The following is a 15,928-nucleotide window of genomic DNA, read 5'->3' as shown; positions in this document are numbered from 1 at the left end:
ATCTAATTTTCTCTAGATTATCACTCAGACTTTTCTCTCATCCCCATTTCAAAGGGGAACATTGCCAACTTTCCTAAGAATGGTCTCTTCATCTCATTCCTTCCCAGAATTCTACTCTCACTTAAAAACATCTACCGAGCCACCGCTCCACTCCATGCACTTCCACCTTTAATCTCTCTCTATCCCTGGCTTTCTTTCTATTAATGTGTGATGAGCATGCTCAAAATCCATGCATCCAAAAGAAGCCCTCTATACACTTTGTTTCTTCTTTAAAACACCACAACTCTCTCATCTTCCATGACCACTAAACATCCAGTGCTTCTGTGACCAATCCTAATAGACTCTTCTTCTGTATTCTTTTCCTTCTCCTCCCTAAGGTATAGTCATTCCCCCAAATATGGACCTCAGTCCTCTCTTTCACTCTTGTGGGAATCCATCAGCTACCTGGCGATGAACTCTTTTGATCTTGACCCTCACCACTCTCCTAGTTACAAATTCCCTTTTTCAATGGCCTCCTCTTATCATGGCTAGGTTAAGTTCTGTGGAACCAAAATGATCAAAGAAGACTCAACAGCTATTCCTACATTTCCACTCAAGCTGAAAAGTAAACCTACAGATGACCTTAAATTTCTGCCTTTTCACCATCTCCCATATTAAATAATTTGCCCAACCATATCAACTCAATTCAATATGATTTGGATACTGTGATCAGTTTAAGGAAATTGAAAGATGGATAAGTAAAGATCAATACCCTCTCAGGCTCTCACAGCTAGGTAGAGCTCCTACTTTTGCTACTGTTCTTAAATCTGGTTTTTCAATTCCAGTCCCACTGGGAGAACTGTTCAGGGCATTATAACCTCCCCCTGAATAACCACTGCCTTCACTCTTGCATCTCCCTCCAAAATCATCCTTTGAATTGCTATCCGATTTATTTTCTTAAAAGCCCCATGTTGGTTCTGTCCTTCCCATTTTCAAGAACTTTTAAGGGCCTAGGGAAAGAATATACAAACTCCTCAACAGGGAAATCAGGACTATCCCCAAAATGACTTTAACCTATCTTTACAGCTTTACCTCATTCTCTGTTCCTTCACACAGTCCATACAACTTCTTAGTGAAGTATTTAGCATTCTGTAATAATCCCCTCCAAGCCTTGCTTTTAATTACCCCCTCCACAGAGCTGAGTCCTATGGCCATGCTTCTTGGTCAAACTCAAACTAACATTTCCTTGAGGTTTTTCCAAATGCCCCAGCTAGAGATGCTTTCTCTCCCATGTTCTGCCATCACACTTTCTTTGTGCCTCTATTAGAGCACCATCAGTCTATCTGTATTATAGGTATGTGTGAATATATGTATTTCTCCCATCATCCTGCAAGTGCCAGATTTCATTCGTCAATCTGATTCTCTGGGTACGTGTCTTATATCAGGGTTCATTCATTCTCTCTCCCCCTTCATTTTCCCTCTCTCTCTAGAAAAATGATAGATGATGACAGATGATAGATAGATAGATAGATCCTGAACATTTATAGAGCATTTCAGTAGGGTAGAAATCAACAATGTAAAGTGAAACAAAAAGGATATGATAGAGATGCAAATCAATATTAAATTAAACCTCTATACAAGTGCCCTGAGTTACAAACACACATATAAATACTTTTCCTATTCCCATCCTTCACCCTGGCCCCAAAACTGTTCCTTTTCATTGCCTTTTGCTGCCCTGACTCACACTTGTTCTGGACAGCAATCAAACCCTCTATTTACCCAATCATTTATTCAACAAATATGTATTAGGACCTGTTTCAAGGTTAGTAGTACTACCTACCTAACTCAAGATTTTACCCAATCATCTCTTTCCTTAACATGCTAGCCACCAGATCAGATCATATCATGCTATCCCCTAGAACTTTTTTCCATGGTTCTCAGCTCAAACAGTTTAACCTTTCCAAACACTGTCTTAAATTTAAAGGCATCTTCTTTAATCACTTCCTTCCTCCCTCCCACCTTCCCCTCTTAGGTTTGGTTTTGTTTTTGTTTTTGTGTGTGTTTTTTTTCCCAGCTACATCCTCTTCTTACCCATGTGATTCTTTTTCTTAGCAAAAGGAAAGTACATATGCCTAGCTGATAAGCCTTACAGTTCTGTAACTCTACTTATAAAATACACGTTAGTTCCTCTAGACAAAAAAAGGAATTGGGAGTATAAATTCTAAGGTGCTTGAAAATGCCCCTAAATTATCTTCCAAATCTAGACAAGTTTCTGTAGTTTTCTAATTAAGCCTGTCCTTGCTCAAGCTCCTATATTCAAAAGTGTTTCAAAACAGTTTCTATTCAACCTAGTTTTATTTTTGGTTATTTATATTTGTTTGCCAGTATAATCATCTCTATGATTTGTCATTATAAACAAATAAAACTAAATAAAATTTAATTCCAACAATCTTTTGAGATTTATAATGGAACTGAATATAATTTATCACTACGTTTCTATGAGAAAAGATAGTTCGGGTTCCAAAATTCCAACTCACAAATGACAACAACTCATGTGCAAATTAGGGATTTATTTCCTTATTATTCCATAAAACTGGAATCATCAAAGAGATGTATCGGGTGGCAGGACAAGAATATCTACTGAGGTGGTAGAAGAAAGTAGTAACAAATCTATTTACCTACTTATTTTTATCTCATCCTTTTAAATTTTTATTTATGTCTTTTTTGCTAATGTTCAAAATATGTTCATATTCAGTACATATAATTTTGAAAATAAAATCTTTTGAGGATGAATTCTCAGAACTATTTTTTAATTAGAGTATGTGATGAAAGTGCTGGAACACAAATAGGAAATATATATGTACATGGAGTAATATGATTTAAAGTCTGGAACTTGAAAAGGGAACTTTTTAAGAGTTTTTTGAAGTTTTTCCATTAAAAGAATACTTTTTAAAAATCTATCTATTTCTACAAATAAAAGCCTCTAAAACAATGATTATCAACTAGAAATAAAGAGCACCTGCAACTTGTAAAAAAATGCAGATTATTGAGTCTTCCACCAGGAAATTCGGAGACAATAATGCCAGTGGCCTTGAGATTAGGATAGTATCTCAACACTATTGACATTCTGGGCCAGATCATTCTTTGCTGTGAGGGGCTGTCCTGTCTGTGCATTGTGAGATGTTTAGCATTATCCCTGTCCTCTGCCCACCAGATGCCAGGATCACCCACCCCATTCCCGGTTGTGACCACAAAACCTGTCTCCAGTCTTTGAAAATTGTCTCCTAGAGGGCATAATCTTCCCCAATTGAGAACCAGAGACAGAAGTTACCCAAACAATACACACTTTGAGAAATACCACCCTTCATCGAAAGGATAAAATAATATGACAAAAAGTAGAAGAATAAAGATATTATAAGCATACTTCGGATACAGTGAAATAAACAGGCTTCTCATAAAGCAAATCTGATTAGCCACTATAAACTCCTGACAACTCAGCTATGCTCCTGAGTCAAATCTCTTCTCATGTAATTTCACCTTGAAGATTTTCTCCCTAGCTTCTATTTTAAATTATTTTTAATTAACTTCACTGGCATTTTGCATCCTGCTATGAAAAGTCCGCCTAATAATCTCAGAGGACTCTCCCGGGAGAGAAGAGTGCATTAAATCACACATTATCACATTAAAGTATATCCCAGCACTCCAGCCCAAGTCTTAAGTCTTGACAAATGCAATGAGGTGGGGGTGGGGTGTGCCGGGATGGGAACAGGCTCAAGTGATTCACAGTATCCAAACCCCATTATCTTTAATTCATCCATCTGTAGGGAAAAGTTGTATTGATTCTCTGCTTCAACCACATTTATCACCATGACATATAATATACTTTACAATTTGTGCTTCCACCCTGGTTTCTAATGACTGTGTATGAGACCTTGGGCAAGTCACTTAAATTCTCCGGGCATCCCTTCCAAAGAGTGAGCCAGTTAAACTAAATTATTTCTAAAGAACCTTCTACTTACAAGTTGCAAATTTATGAATGAAGCACTTAATTACTAGTAAAAGGCTCTTTTCAACTATTGGGATTCTAGTAACTATAGCACCAATAAAACAACTACTTATATTTTCAATGTTGATAGTAAAATGAATTTTAAGATGCTTAATCCAAAACAATAAAAATGACAATTGGATGAACCATGTTTACAAGATCCATTCTCTCTTAAAACACAAATAAATTTGACCCAGATTGTCCTTCACCTATCAAGATACTTAAGACAGAGATTTTGCATAAGATGGATCAAATCAATCTTTCAGCAGTTAGTCACAAATAGGGAAATGGTTTGAAATTGTACCTTTACTTTTTATTTTCTATAACAGAGATCACAAATCAGCTGCTTAGAGGCCGTTTCCAGCCTGCAGGTGTGGTTGTTTTGTTTGGCTTGGACAATAATTGTATTTAATTAGTTGCCAACTCTTAAAAAGGGAGATATGATACATAAAAATCCATATTCCTGGTATCTTGTGGAACACTGAAAATTATTTTATCTTTATCATTGAAAGTGTTACAGATGTCCCTTTTTTCCCCCATTGACCCCTTCTAGCCCTCACCACCCCCTGCCCCAAGTCTTCACAACCCCATTGTCTATGTCCATGAGTTATGCATATATGTAAATAAGTTACTTGGTTAATCTCTTCACACCCATCTTCCCTCTGAGATTCCACAGTCTTTTCCTTGCTTCTGTTTCTGAATCTATTTTGTTCATCAGTTTATTTTGTGCTTTAGATTCCACATAGGATGAGATCATGTGATACTTGTCTTCCTCTGACTGGCTTATTGCGGAGAAATATTAACCCAAATGACAAAGATGAGCTGGAGGTGAAAAGTATCTCCTCCTGGCCCCTGTGCTCTTCAGGGGCCCACAATCCCCACTGCTCCCTATCTTCTGATACCCATCCTGGTTCCCTCTTACAGACTGGAGTATATGAGCTTATGTCCTTGCTCTGTAACAATTTTCAAAATTCATAGAAAATATTTTTAATGTTTTCAAAGCAATAGAATTCTGCTCGCAGAATCACAGTGAAAGGGTAGATATTTTAAAGAGACAGAGCTATGCTCGCAATAAGGAAAACCTTCATATAATGCTACTGTTGAAGGTATTACTGATGTCCCCTTTTTTTCCATGTAGATTGCACTACACTGTAGGTTTCTAACTAACCACCTAAAAGAGTGTAAAAAGGAATTCTAGAGTTGAGGGGGAGTTCAGAGTAGAGAACCCCCTAAAATTACCTTCAACTTTACCGTTCTCTATCTTTGGTCAGTAGTATAGAGTTCATATGCATAGGTCATAATATCATGTCTTCATACATGTATTTAACTTTGCAAAAGACATTGTGTTTTCTAAAACATTCAATTTTTCTCACTGATTTTAATATATCATTTTAAAATTAATTTCAATTAACTAAGCAGTCACATCCTACCAGAGAATTATTAAGCTATTCTTCAGAAAAGATAAAAAATTCAAGGACATGAGGAAAAGAATTCGAGGAAGGGCTAAAGAGTTGAGTTGCCTGCTAGTAAGCCTTCTTCCCCAGTGTGCTTACCAGTAAAATCAACCTAGCCAGGAAAGCCTACATCTTGCAGCTTTGTCCCTACCCACTCTCTTCAACAAATTTTTTTTCTTTCAGTACACCTTATGAAATCTGCCTGAGACCCAGTATTTTAACAAGATCCTGATCATTTTATTTTTTTTTAAAAATCAACTTTACCTTCTATTTACAATTAAATTCATAGTTATTTAAAAGGATGCTGTGATTCAAAGTAAAACTAATTTAAAAAGCAATTTTGTTGCTTAAGTTAAGCCAATTTTCAGTTAAAATCTAACCCAAGAGTTTCCACACTGATACTGTGTGTGTTGTATGAAGCTAACATTATTCTTCAGACCATTCTAGATGCCTGCTTCTTAAGGTCAGATCATGTGATACCTTACAGCATTATGTCTGCACAATTACATCAAGTATCACTGGCAGGTCTTTTAGGTGATTTTTAAAATGCCTACTATTAAAGTTGGACATGGTAAACATCAAAAAAAAAATCCCAAATCAATCGTTTTTCTAGTGTTTGATCCTGATTTTTGACATAAGTAAGCATTATTTAACAATAGTGATTAACAGCTGAACTGTGAACATAAAAAGCCCATCAATGAGTCTCTGACTACAGGGGACCTGCCTAAGGGCAGGAAAATGATTGTGTTGGCGATATAACGTCTAAAACAGGGGTTGCTTCTGGAAAACTGGTGTTCCATTCTAGTTCTCTCATCTTCTCATATTTTATCTGTTTAGAAAAAATGACTTCCTGTTTAGAAGCAAAAAAAAAAAGAAAAACATGATAAACATAATTCAATATAACACCCTGAATGCCAGAACATTTTGACTCAGCCATAGATGTTTTCTGCTCTTACCTACTGAAGGTTCAACATTCACTTCTTTACCAATTTCTGCTGCCTTTAAAATAATATGCCAAAGACCCCACTCCATTACTGTTGGGGGGAGGGAGGTATCAGACAGTCTTAAAGTCAAGAGTATAAAGTAGGTTTATGAGCTCTGGAAAGTTATTGAGTTCGTGTCAATATCAAAAATCTTTACATAAGAACCACCCTAAGATGAAAAGACATCAGGAGGAGTAAGGTCCTTGCTCTTTCGTGGTCGCCTATGAAAACCTGTTGTTACCTTGAAGAACAGAAAGACAACCTGGCCTGTTTACAAGCTTGTTATGGAGGCTTCTCAGAAACAAGAGTTTTTTTCTCAGATCGTCTGTACGTGTTAACGCTTCCTAAGAACAGAGGACCTATTTCATTCCTGGAAAGTGTGTCTTTAAAGAATATTTATTTTCAAACACAAGTTATTGAAAACGTATGCATGAGCCATTCCCAAGTGACTGGTCACAGAAACCTGGAGTATAAACCCAGGTGCAGAGGGGCCCCAAGAAGCAGCAAGATGAGGGGAAGCATGCTTGTGCAGAGCGCGCAGGAGGCCTGGAGCTGATGAGGACATGAGAACTGGAGAGACGCGGGGAGAACTCTCACACCTTCGAGGGCCCCTCAACGCAGAAGCTTAAGAAAGAAGCAATCCGGCCATCCTGCGCTCCGCAGCCAAAGAAGGGGGAGTGGAGGGACCAGGGATCCCGCCCTCTCATCCGGAGCTGGTCTGGGGCAGGAATCCCGGAGAACTTGCCCTGCGCACCTAACACCGTGCAGAAGTGCACAACTTGCCAAGCGCGGCATATGCCCTCGCCGCGCCCCGTCCCCACACACACACACACACACACACACACACACACACACGCACACCCCACTCATACAGGCGGGGAACACACTGTAAAAAGCAACAACAACAAGGAGGCTTGCAACTTGCGAGCGCGCACTCACCCCGGGACGGGGGCCCTCAGGCGGCCCTTCGCCAGCTTCGGCCCCCGGTCGGGGGCCCCGGACCCAGGGCTTCGCCGGCGTCGGACATGGGCCGCTCCGCCGACGGCTGCCTAGCTGGCCGCCCCGCCGGGCGCAGGGACCGGGCTGCTCCTGGAGGGAAAGGAGCCGCTGCAGAAACGCGCGCCGCCCCGCACACACCCCGCTCCCCTCCCCCGGACCCCACCCGGGAAGTTTTGATTTGAAACCAGGAGAAGTGCGGATCGCCGGCCAGCTGACCGCAGCGCCGTCTCAGGAAGTTGCTGGGGGGCTGGGAGGGGGGAAGGGGGAGCCCCGGGGAGAGGGGAGTGGACTTAGGAGAAACTCCAGGGGAAGGACCAAGCCCTCCCCGCCGGGCCCGGGAGACCACCACCACCTACCTCGGCATCCTCCCACCCACAACTCGGTCCCAGCCCGTTTCTCCTCCTCTTCCGCCCGGAAAAGTTGGCGAGGCTCCGGCCGAGCTCGCAGCTCGCCCCGGGGGCCTGGCGGTGGGGGCGGAGCGGCCACGGGCCGGGGCTGCCCCGGGCTCCGGCCCCGCCTCCCCGCGGCTCCCGGTCCCTCGGCGCCCGCCTTTCCCCCGTCCTCCACGCCGGCCTCCCCAGCGCTTCCTCGTCGGCCGCCTTTCATCACATCCGGACCGAGGGAGGCCCGGGGCTCTTGGCCCGCGGCCCCGACCCGGCCGGCTGCGCGCTCCTTGCGCCCCACTCCGTCTGGGTCAGGAGGCCGACGCCAGGGCAGAGCGCGGTTCCTCCGCAGGTTAGGGAAAGGGCTGGATCCGCGGGCCCTGGCTGCTCCTGAGTAGTTCCCCCCACTCCTTTACACCCCACACCCCACCCCTTTACACCCCACACCCCACCCCAGCCATCCCACCCCCAGTCTCCCAACTACTCTTCCCAGCACAGCCCCAGGACAGCTGAAGTTCTGGGAATGCCATGAGGGACGTAGAAACTGGAAACTGGGGGAGGGGAATAAAACTTGGGTGGAATAAAGTATGGTTGTTGTGTCACCTTGACCCCTAGCTGTATAATCAGAGTTACAGAGTCTCATTGTACAATCTCTTGATCTGTAACTCCGAAACTCCCTTTATTCTGTTCTTTGTTTATTTGGGTCAAACTGGTTTCTGGATCTGGTAAAACCAGTTGCAGTTGCATGAATGCACTGGAGGCATCCAGGCCGGAGGCGAGGTTGAGGACGCCAGGCCCATCTCAGGCCCAATGCCTGGGCTGCTCACTTCTGTGTGGCCAGAGAGGCTTGTGATTGGAAGTAAATAGCAGATCAAGGCTCCACCTATAAAGGAGACTTTCTGATTGTAGCTTCATCTGATGAGACAAGGAGAGAATAAAGTAATATGCAGATATAAAGTGTTTAAATAATACATTCAGATAACTTTTGCTCTTTATTGAATTGCGTAAAATGTGCAATTCATTTGTTTAAAGCTAGAACTAAGTCATTTTTTTGAATTTCTAGGACAAGAGAGGAATCACAGTAATGTTATCAAAATTGAAGAAAATGTACATTGGATGCATCTTTCTAGGTGTTTCATTAAATAGCCCAGCGATATCATTTCCTTAAAAAAAAGAAATTGTAATTAATTCCAGTTCGTTGAGAAGAACCATTTTTTTTTTTTAACTTTTAAAGAGTCGGTGCAACCAAACTTTCAGTTAAATCTGAAAAACACGGCCTTTGAAGTTTCTGAGGATAGTTACTCGGACGATACTCCTATAAGACAATGACATTTTGCCTAATGACCTATGACAAACAAATGCTTTTCATTATTTGTTATTTAGAGATTTCAGAAGTGATATGTATAAAAGTGCCTTCACTCTTCTGAAAACTTGTCTAGGAGCCTGGACTATTTGGAACCTGCTTGATGGAAGCAGAACAATTCACAGGGTGAATGCACTGCCATTAGATGATTAGAGAATAAACATGTAGGACGCATCACTGTCTACTGCAGCATAATCTGCAACTAAAAGAGTGGGCTAGAAAGCAGAGGGTCTCAGATGTGTGTGTGTTTTTTATCCCCTCACTCAGATGTTGTAGGGTGGAAATATTAATTAATTTCTTCTTCCTTTTTAAGTTCTTCTGTCTGAGCTAATAGTAAAATTAACATGGGACAGGTTGATAAAATGAACAAATTTATTACATATTACATATGACATATGGGGATTCCATACAAATATGAGACCCAAGAACTCATTGGACACTAGAGGACTATATGCCATTTTGGATGTAAGGACAAGTTTGGGACTTCAAAGGGCAGGAAGGCGATTCATGTGAAGATGGGAAAGCAAGTGTTTGGTAAATAACTGTTTGCTGGACCATCTTTAACTTTTTGGACACAGTAGCAATGTCAATCAAATGGGCCTTGCTAGGTTCCTCCCTATCACACGTAGTTCATATTAAACTACAGTTAACTACGATGACCATGCCCTTCCTAGAGCAGGTCCTCTACCTAAATTATTTTAGGCAGTTAGGGGGAAGGTGGATGCCAGGAGCCGGTCCACCCTTGCTGCTTGACACAGTCGCTGCAGGAAAGAAACATCTGCACAGCTTATGTTTCAAGGGACCTGGCGTATATGACATATGTTTGCTCCCCCTCTTAAGCACTATGTGTTTTCACCAGGACCACCTCCCCGAGAAAGGTTGTTTCCCCAGGTTAGGGGTTAACAGGACTAAGGAAGAGAAAAAATCAGTAAATCCCCCTAGTGTTACAGAAATACCATGTACTACTTATGAAGAACTTGGTCTAAGACTGTTGGCAATAAATTTGGGACTTGTTGGGCCCGCATCCCCAGGGGTCTGCCCACCGGGGAAAGCACCAAAGCCTATACCCCTGGAGACCCACTGACACAGGGCAGTCCCAGGGAAGGCAAGCAGCCAGGCTGGGAGGACAAAACCTTTACTGGGAAGGATAATCTCCTTCAGTCACTTCCTTGTAGCCTATCAGTAGAGCAGTGACCTTGGAATAGCCCTTGTAATGGAACACAGAGATTAACCTAGACAAGATTAAAACAGGATTTTTGGCTAAGGTCAGATAAGAAACAAGGAACTGTAGAACGTTACCCAAAACATACCATGATGTAATTATAGAGGCATGCATATAGAATCAAATAGTATAAATATAGATGTAAGAGGACAATAAAGAGAGAACCTCGCCATGATGATCATCTGAACACTGCCCCCGTGTCATTCCTTCTTTGCCAATCCGTCCACACCTTGGTGAACCCCTGGACCTGCTGGGGCTGGCCCCCAACAGGTGGAAAGTTCTTTCTGAGTCTTTTGTTTAGTAAAACAACCAGCTTAACATAATCAACATACATATTTTGGGGTGGCAACTCTGCTTCCCCCAATGTTAAAGTCCATGGATAGCAATAAGGTACAGTGCTCTTTAAGAAAATCACAGTTAGTAATAAATAATTGTTCATTTAGCCGAAACCGGTTTGGCTCAGTGACACAAATGGTAGCTAATTCAATAAATATTCTTTGAATTAAATTTAAACATCTTAACCTTTAATGGGGAAGAAGTAAATTCAAATAAAAACATTAAGAACAAATGAGGATTGTGTGGTAGAATTACCAAGATAGTCAAATGTTGTCCCTTGCTCCGTGGTGTGGATTTGGTCAGGTTAACCAACCTCTCTATGCCTTGGTTGCCTCATTAAGTGAAAATGATAAAAGCAACTTTTCATCTGATCCCATTAGAACTGAATAAAATAATTATGTCATCTGGAAGAATATCAGATTTGAGGAATGGTGCTGAAAAATATTGACTTATTATTATATGGCAGAAGCATTTTGATGGGTAATGTAGAACATGGCATAATGACTATATCACAAGGACCACATCAAAATACCAGGTAACCATTCATTTTGCACAAATTATCACAATGAATTATTCCATCAGCCCTATCAGTAACTTACCAGGATTGTACCTCTAGAATTTAGAGTTCAAGTCTATCTGCCTGCAAGGTTATCTTACTTCATTAGGTAAACTCAGGTCTCCCCTCTGGGAGGACCTAAAAGTCCATAAGCTTGGTATCTGATACATGAGGAATTAAGTATGGACACCTCTGCTTAAATTTCCCATTTACCCCATCCCTTGCTGTATTTGTTTAGTCTTTCTGACTAATCACTTAGCTTGGCTCCCAATGAGCACTACAATGCCCTCATCCTCTCATTCTTTTATTCAACAAACATGTATGGAAGTTGAGGGCCTGTCAGGGGTGCTAGGGATGCAGCAGTGAAGATGATAATGTGTCCATTGCCCTCATGGACCTCACAGTCTAGAAGGAAATAGGGGTGCAACCACTTACAGCAGTCACTGCGTGGGATGCCAAGGGAAATGGTGGGATGCTATTATAACACCTAGCAGAGAGATTTAGTTTCATCTAGGAACCAGGGAAACATCTCCACTGACACTGAAGCAGAAGTAAAGAGGAGAAAAAATGCTTCAGGCAGAGTGGCAGTGTGGGTAGAAGCCCAGAGTTTTGAAGGCAGCCTAGCATCTTTGAAGAACTGAAAGATAATAACCATAAGAGGATAATCAAATGCAAGGAGGAGAGTATGAGGGCTGAAGTTGAAGAGAAGAGCATAGTAGGGAGGAGTATTATTTTATTTGAACAAGGAGGATGTATTATCCAAATTTCTATTTATAAAAGCCACTCTGGTATAATCTATATATATAAAAGGCTAATATAAAAAGTGTCTCCTCGAGAGTTTGACCGGAAGACCAGGAGTTCGACCGCTTGCTATGATGTGCGCTGACCACCAGAGGTGGCACAGAAGGAAGGCCACAGCCAGCAGCCAGAAGGCCCCAATCGACCCTGATCACCAGTCAGGCCTAGGGACTCTACCCGTGCACAAATTTCATGCATCGGGTCTCTAGTGTATAAAATAATTTGGAGGGACAAGATTGGAGCTCGGGAGTTCAAATAGGAGGCAAGGGGTGATATTGAGAGAGGAAATAGAGTCAACTAGACTGAGTGAAAGATGAGGGAGCTAGAGGATCAAGGATGACTTCTAGGTTTCTGTGTCTAGGTGGATGGTGGTAATACCACCGACAGAGATGGAAACATTCAGGAGAATCAGGTTTGGGGGAAAGCTGCTGAGTTCATAAGGTAGATGGTGTAGTGTCTGAGGTACCTGCATGACAGCTAATTGGAACCATCTAGTAGGCTCCTGGGCCAGTGTTGGAATATGAGCACATAGATGGTACTGTACTTGCTAGAAGGTTATGGGTGCCCAAGGTGAGTGTGCAGTGTAAGAGCAGAAGGCCTGACACACACCGCTTCCCTGAATCTCAACCCAAATGTGTCCTTACTGGCCCTTCTCCCTTTCTCCAAACTCTCCCCAACGTCATAATAATGTTATCTGCCTGTCTTTGAGAATGACTGTTATTTCATTACTACTATCGCCAGTGTCCTACCCATCATTCCAGATGCCCCTGGGTATCCCATGATGGTCTTTATTAAGCCAGATTTTGCCATGGCTCATACTATAGCAATCTGGATGGGTAAAAACTTGGCATGGGAACCAGTCTTCCACTGAAGGCACTATCCCTGACTCGAAGCCTTCTGTCATTAAATGTGCCTTACAACCATTTCTGCTTAATGATGTACACACTAATGATGATATAGTAATATGTGAACCCATTGTAAAAGGGATCTGACATGAGCTACACAAATGAACTAATTAGAGTGTTTAGAAAGTATCCTTATGGACTACTTAACCTTCATCATTCACTCATTTAATGTTCACCAAACATCTATTGTATACCTCTACATGCTAGGCCACATGTTATGTTCTAGAGCAAAAAACAAATAATTTGATGTCTTAAGAGGAAGCAAAATTAATTTTCACTTGGGCAGAGACTTATCTGCCTAAGGAAAGTCAAAGTTACTATCATTACATAGTGATCTGAACCAGAGATCTACAAGCGAGGTGTGTAATTGTGCACGTATCACAGGAGGTACACAAAACAGTTATCTGGAATGTGAGGAGAAAATATTAGACTGAGCATTTATATTTGATTTCTTACTTGTATCTTTTATGTCCAAGTATGTTTTATGATGTATATAACATATTATTATCAGAGTTCTTGTGTATAATTTGTAAATAAACATTTATTAGGTGTTTTGCTCAAAAATATTTCATTATTTGCTCTGCAAAAAAAAATGGTTTAAGTGCTTTAAATCACTTAAGGTACATTCATTCAGTTATTCCCAGATTTTATCAATGTTAATTATTCACACACACACACACACACACACACACACACACACACACACACACACTGACCTCATTTATGTAGGAGCATGACTTTAAGAAATTCCCAAACCCAAAACCACAGAAAACAGAAAATAACCCGAGGCCTCTAAATACCTAAAATAACCTTAATGACCTTCATAGTACCAACATAATAGCCACCGACTTTCTCTAATACTATTTGGCAGGAGGGGGAGGAGTAGAGGGGGGATATACACTTCTAAACAAACTTTATTTTCTATTGTCTCAGCTCACGGAAAATTTAGGGCTCAGGGGCTTTGAGAAAAAGAGGTTAGCTAAGGGAGCTATTAGGTCAGAAGAAATGACAGCAGAAGAAATGACAGTTGACAGACATGGAAGATACAGGAAAATAAACACGTCATAAGAATGCCTTTGTGAATTCCGCTCAGGGAAACAGTGCCGTGACTGTCCCTAATGAGGGCCTGAGTCATTAAGGGAAGATTCAGTTGCCTTAGCACTGCATTCAGTTTAGGGAAGCAGGTCAGTATTTTTACATTTTAGGAAAAATTCCACCAAAAAAAAAATGTTCACATAGGAAAAAAAAGTTGCTACTTGAAAGAATAATTTTTACAGAATTACATTTTTATAGCTGCAAGGAAAATGAGCAATTGCGATTCTAGGGCAATATGTTTAACTGTATTTTCCACCTCCTAGTGCTCTGTTTGAAGAGAAGGGGTCAACTGGACAGTTTTCTAAAAGCCCATTCTTCAAATAGAGCACTTCCTTTGTTTTCTACCTCATGTAGTGGTCCTTCCCCTAACTTTTTAACTGAGAAAACTGGTTCTTCCACTTTTTAAAGATTAGAAAACTATTCGTCTTGCCCAAATGCCCCATATACATAGAAAGAAATTAAAGACCTAAAGTTTATTCATTAGGTTCGATAAACATATATTGAATGTTTATGTCAAACCATATGCTGAGCACTAGGATTTCAACAATAGAGGAACTGCTGGGAGCTCCTGTGTAAGGCTAGAGGTAAGGGAAGAGAGCAGAGTGGGAGAGGGACAGTCATATAAATAATGTACTGGGGGGCGCGGGGAGGGGGGTGGCAGAGGAAGCAGCACCAAACCCTCCAGGTGTAGGTGGGGAGAGTCGGCGTTATTTCAAGGGGGAAGGTGACACCGAGCTGACTATTGCTGATGAGTAAAAAGTTTGTTTGTCAAAGAGCTTAGGGAATTCCAGATAGAAGAGGTGATGCCTACAAAGGCACAGGGTGTGAAAGCCCCAGAGTAGTTAAATGACTGGGCGAAAGTCCTGTTGGGCGTTCATTACTGCGCCAGCACTGAGAGTCTACATTTCTTTATAACCAGTTTTCTTGCGCCAGTCATGTGGATGAGTCACGTAAAGGACCCCTTTATTTTTAAGTGATGGTGAAGCGAGGGCATACCTGATCTTATACTTAGGGGTTTCAAAGATTTCCTGTCATAAATGCGTACTCAAAGAACTGGACACAAACTCTCCTGTTGCTGAATTAGCTTTCCTTGTCCTTCCCCTCCAAGCTCTCAGTTGGCTGACTCCTATGGCCTGGGGCACTGGCCTTCAGGGTATTTCCTTGCTGTCACTGTCCTTCACTGTTTGTGTTTTGAATGAAGGGAGGGAGATGTTAAGGCATCCAGTGGCACATGTCAGAAAAGAACATTATGAGTGAAGACAGAAATGAAAACGGGCATATCATATGCAATAGACAATATGAAGGCATTTTCTGGGTACATAGAAAGTGAACCTAGGTATACCAGGTATTGTGATCAACTACAAGATGTCAGGTACTCTGCTACACACTGGGATAAAATGGAAAGCAAAGCAGATGTGTCTTGGACTTCATAAAGTTTTAGAGTCTTGAGGCAGGTAGACATTAGTCAAGTAATCACACGCAAATAGGTAAGTACAAACAGTGGTTAGTGAAGAAAAATGATGGAGTATTGTGAGAGAGTGTAAGAGGGACATAGAAATGAAGGCCCTGCTCTAAAAGAACTTAACAGCAGAGGAGGTAAAAGTATCAAGTAAAGCCCAGCCCGTGTGGCACAGTGGTTGAGCATTGATCTATGAACCAGGAGGTCATGGTTCAATTCCCAGTCAGGGCACATGCTTGGGTTGTGGGCTCCATCCCCAGTGTAGGGCATGCAGGAGACAGCCTATTAATGATTCTCTCTCATCATTGATGTTGCTATCTCTCTCTCCCTCTCCATTCCTCTCTGAAATCA

General features: G+C 41.6%; 1 protein-coding gene across 1 annotated transcript in view; it reads right to left on the bottom strand.

The window, feature by feature from the left end:
* The window catches only part of MDFIC (MyoD family inhibitor domain containing), an 87,928-nt gene extending 79,862 nt beyond the window's left edge, over nt 1–8,066 (bottom strand). The window contains exon 1 of the mRNA XM_014462163.2: nt 7,817–8,066. Coding sequence (XP_014317649.1) covers nt 7,817–8,066 — 250 coding nt within the window. The remainder of the gene's footprint in view (nt 1–7,816) is intronic.
* Nucleotides 8,067–15,928: the final 7,862 nt, after the last annotated feature.

The sequence above is a fragment of the Myotis lucifugus genome, unplaced genomic scaffold (genome assembly GCF_000147115.1).
Source record: "Myotis lucifugus unplaced genomic scaffold, Myoluc2.0 scaffold_171, whole genome shotgun sequence".
Lineage (NCBI taxonomy): Eukaryota > Metazoa > Chordata > Mammalia > Chiroptera > Vespertilionidae > Myotis > Myotis lucifugus.
Note: the sequence above shows the minus strand (reverse complement) of the source record. Positions and strands in the feature narration are given on the sequence as shown.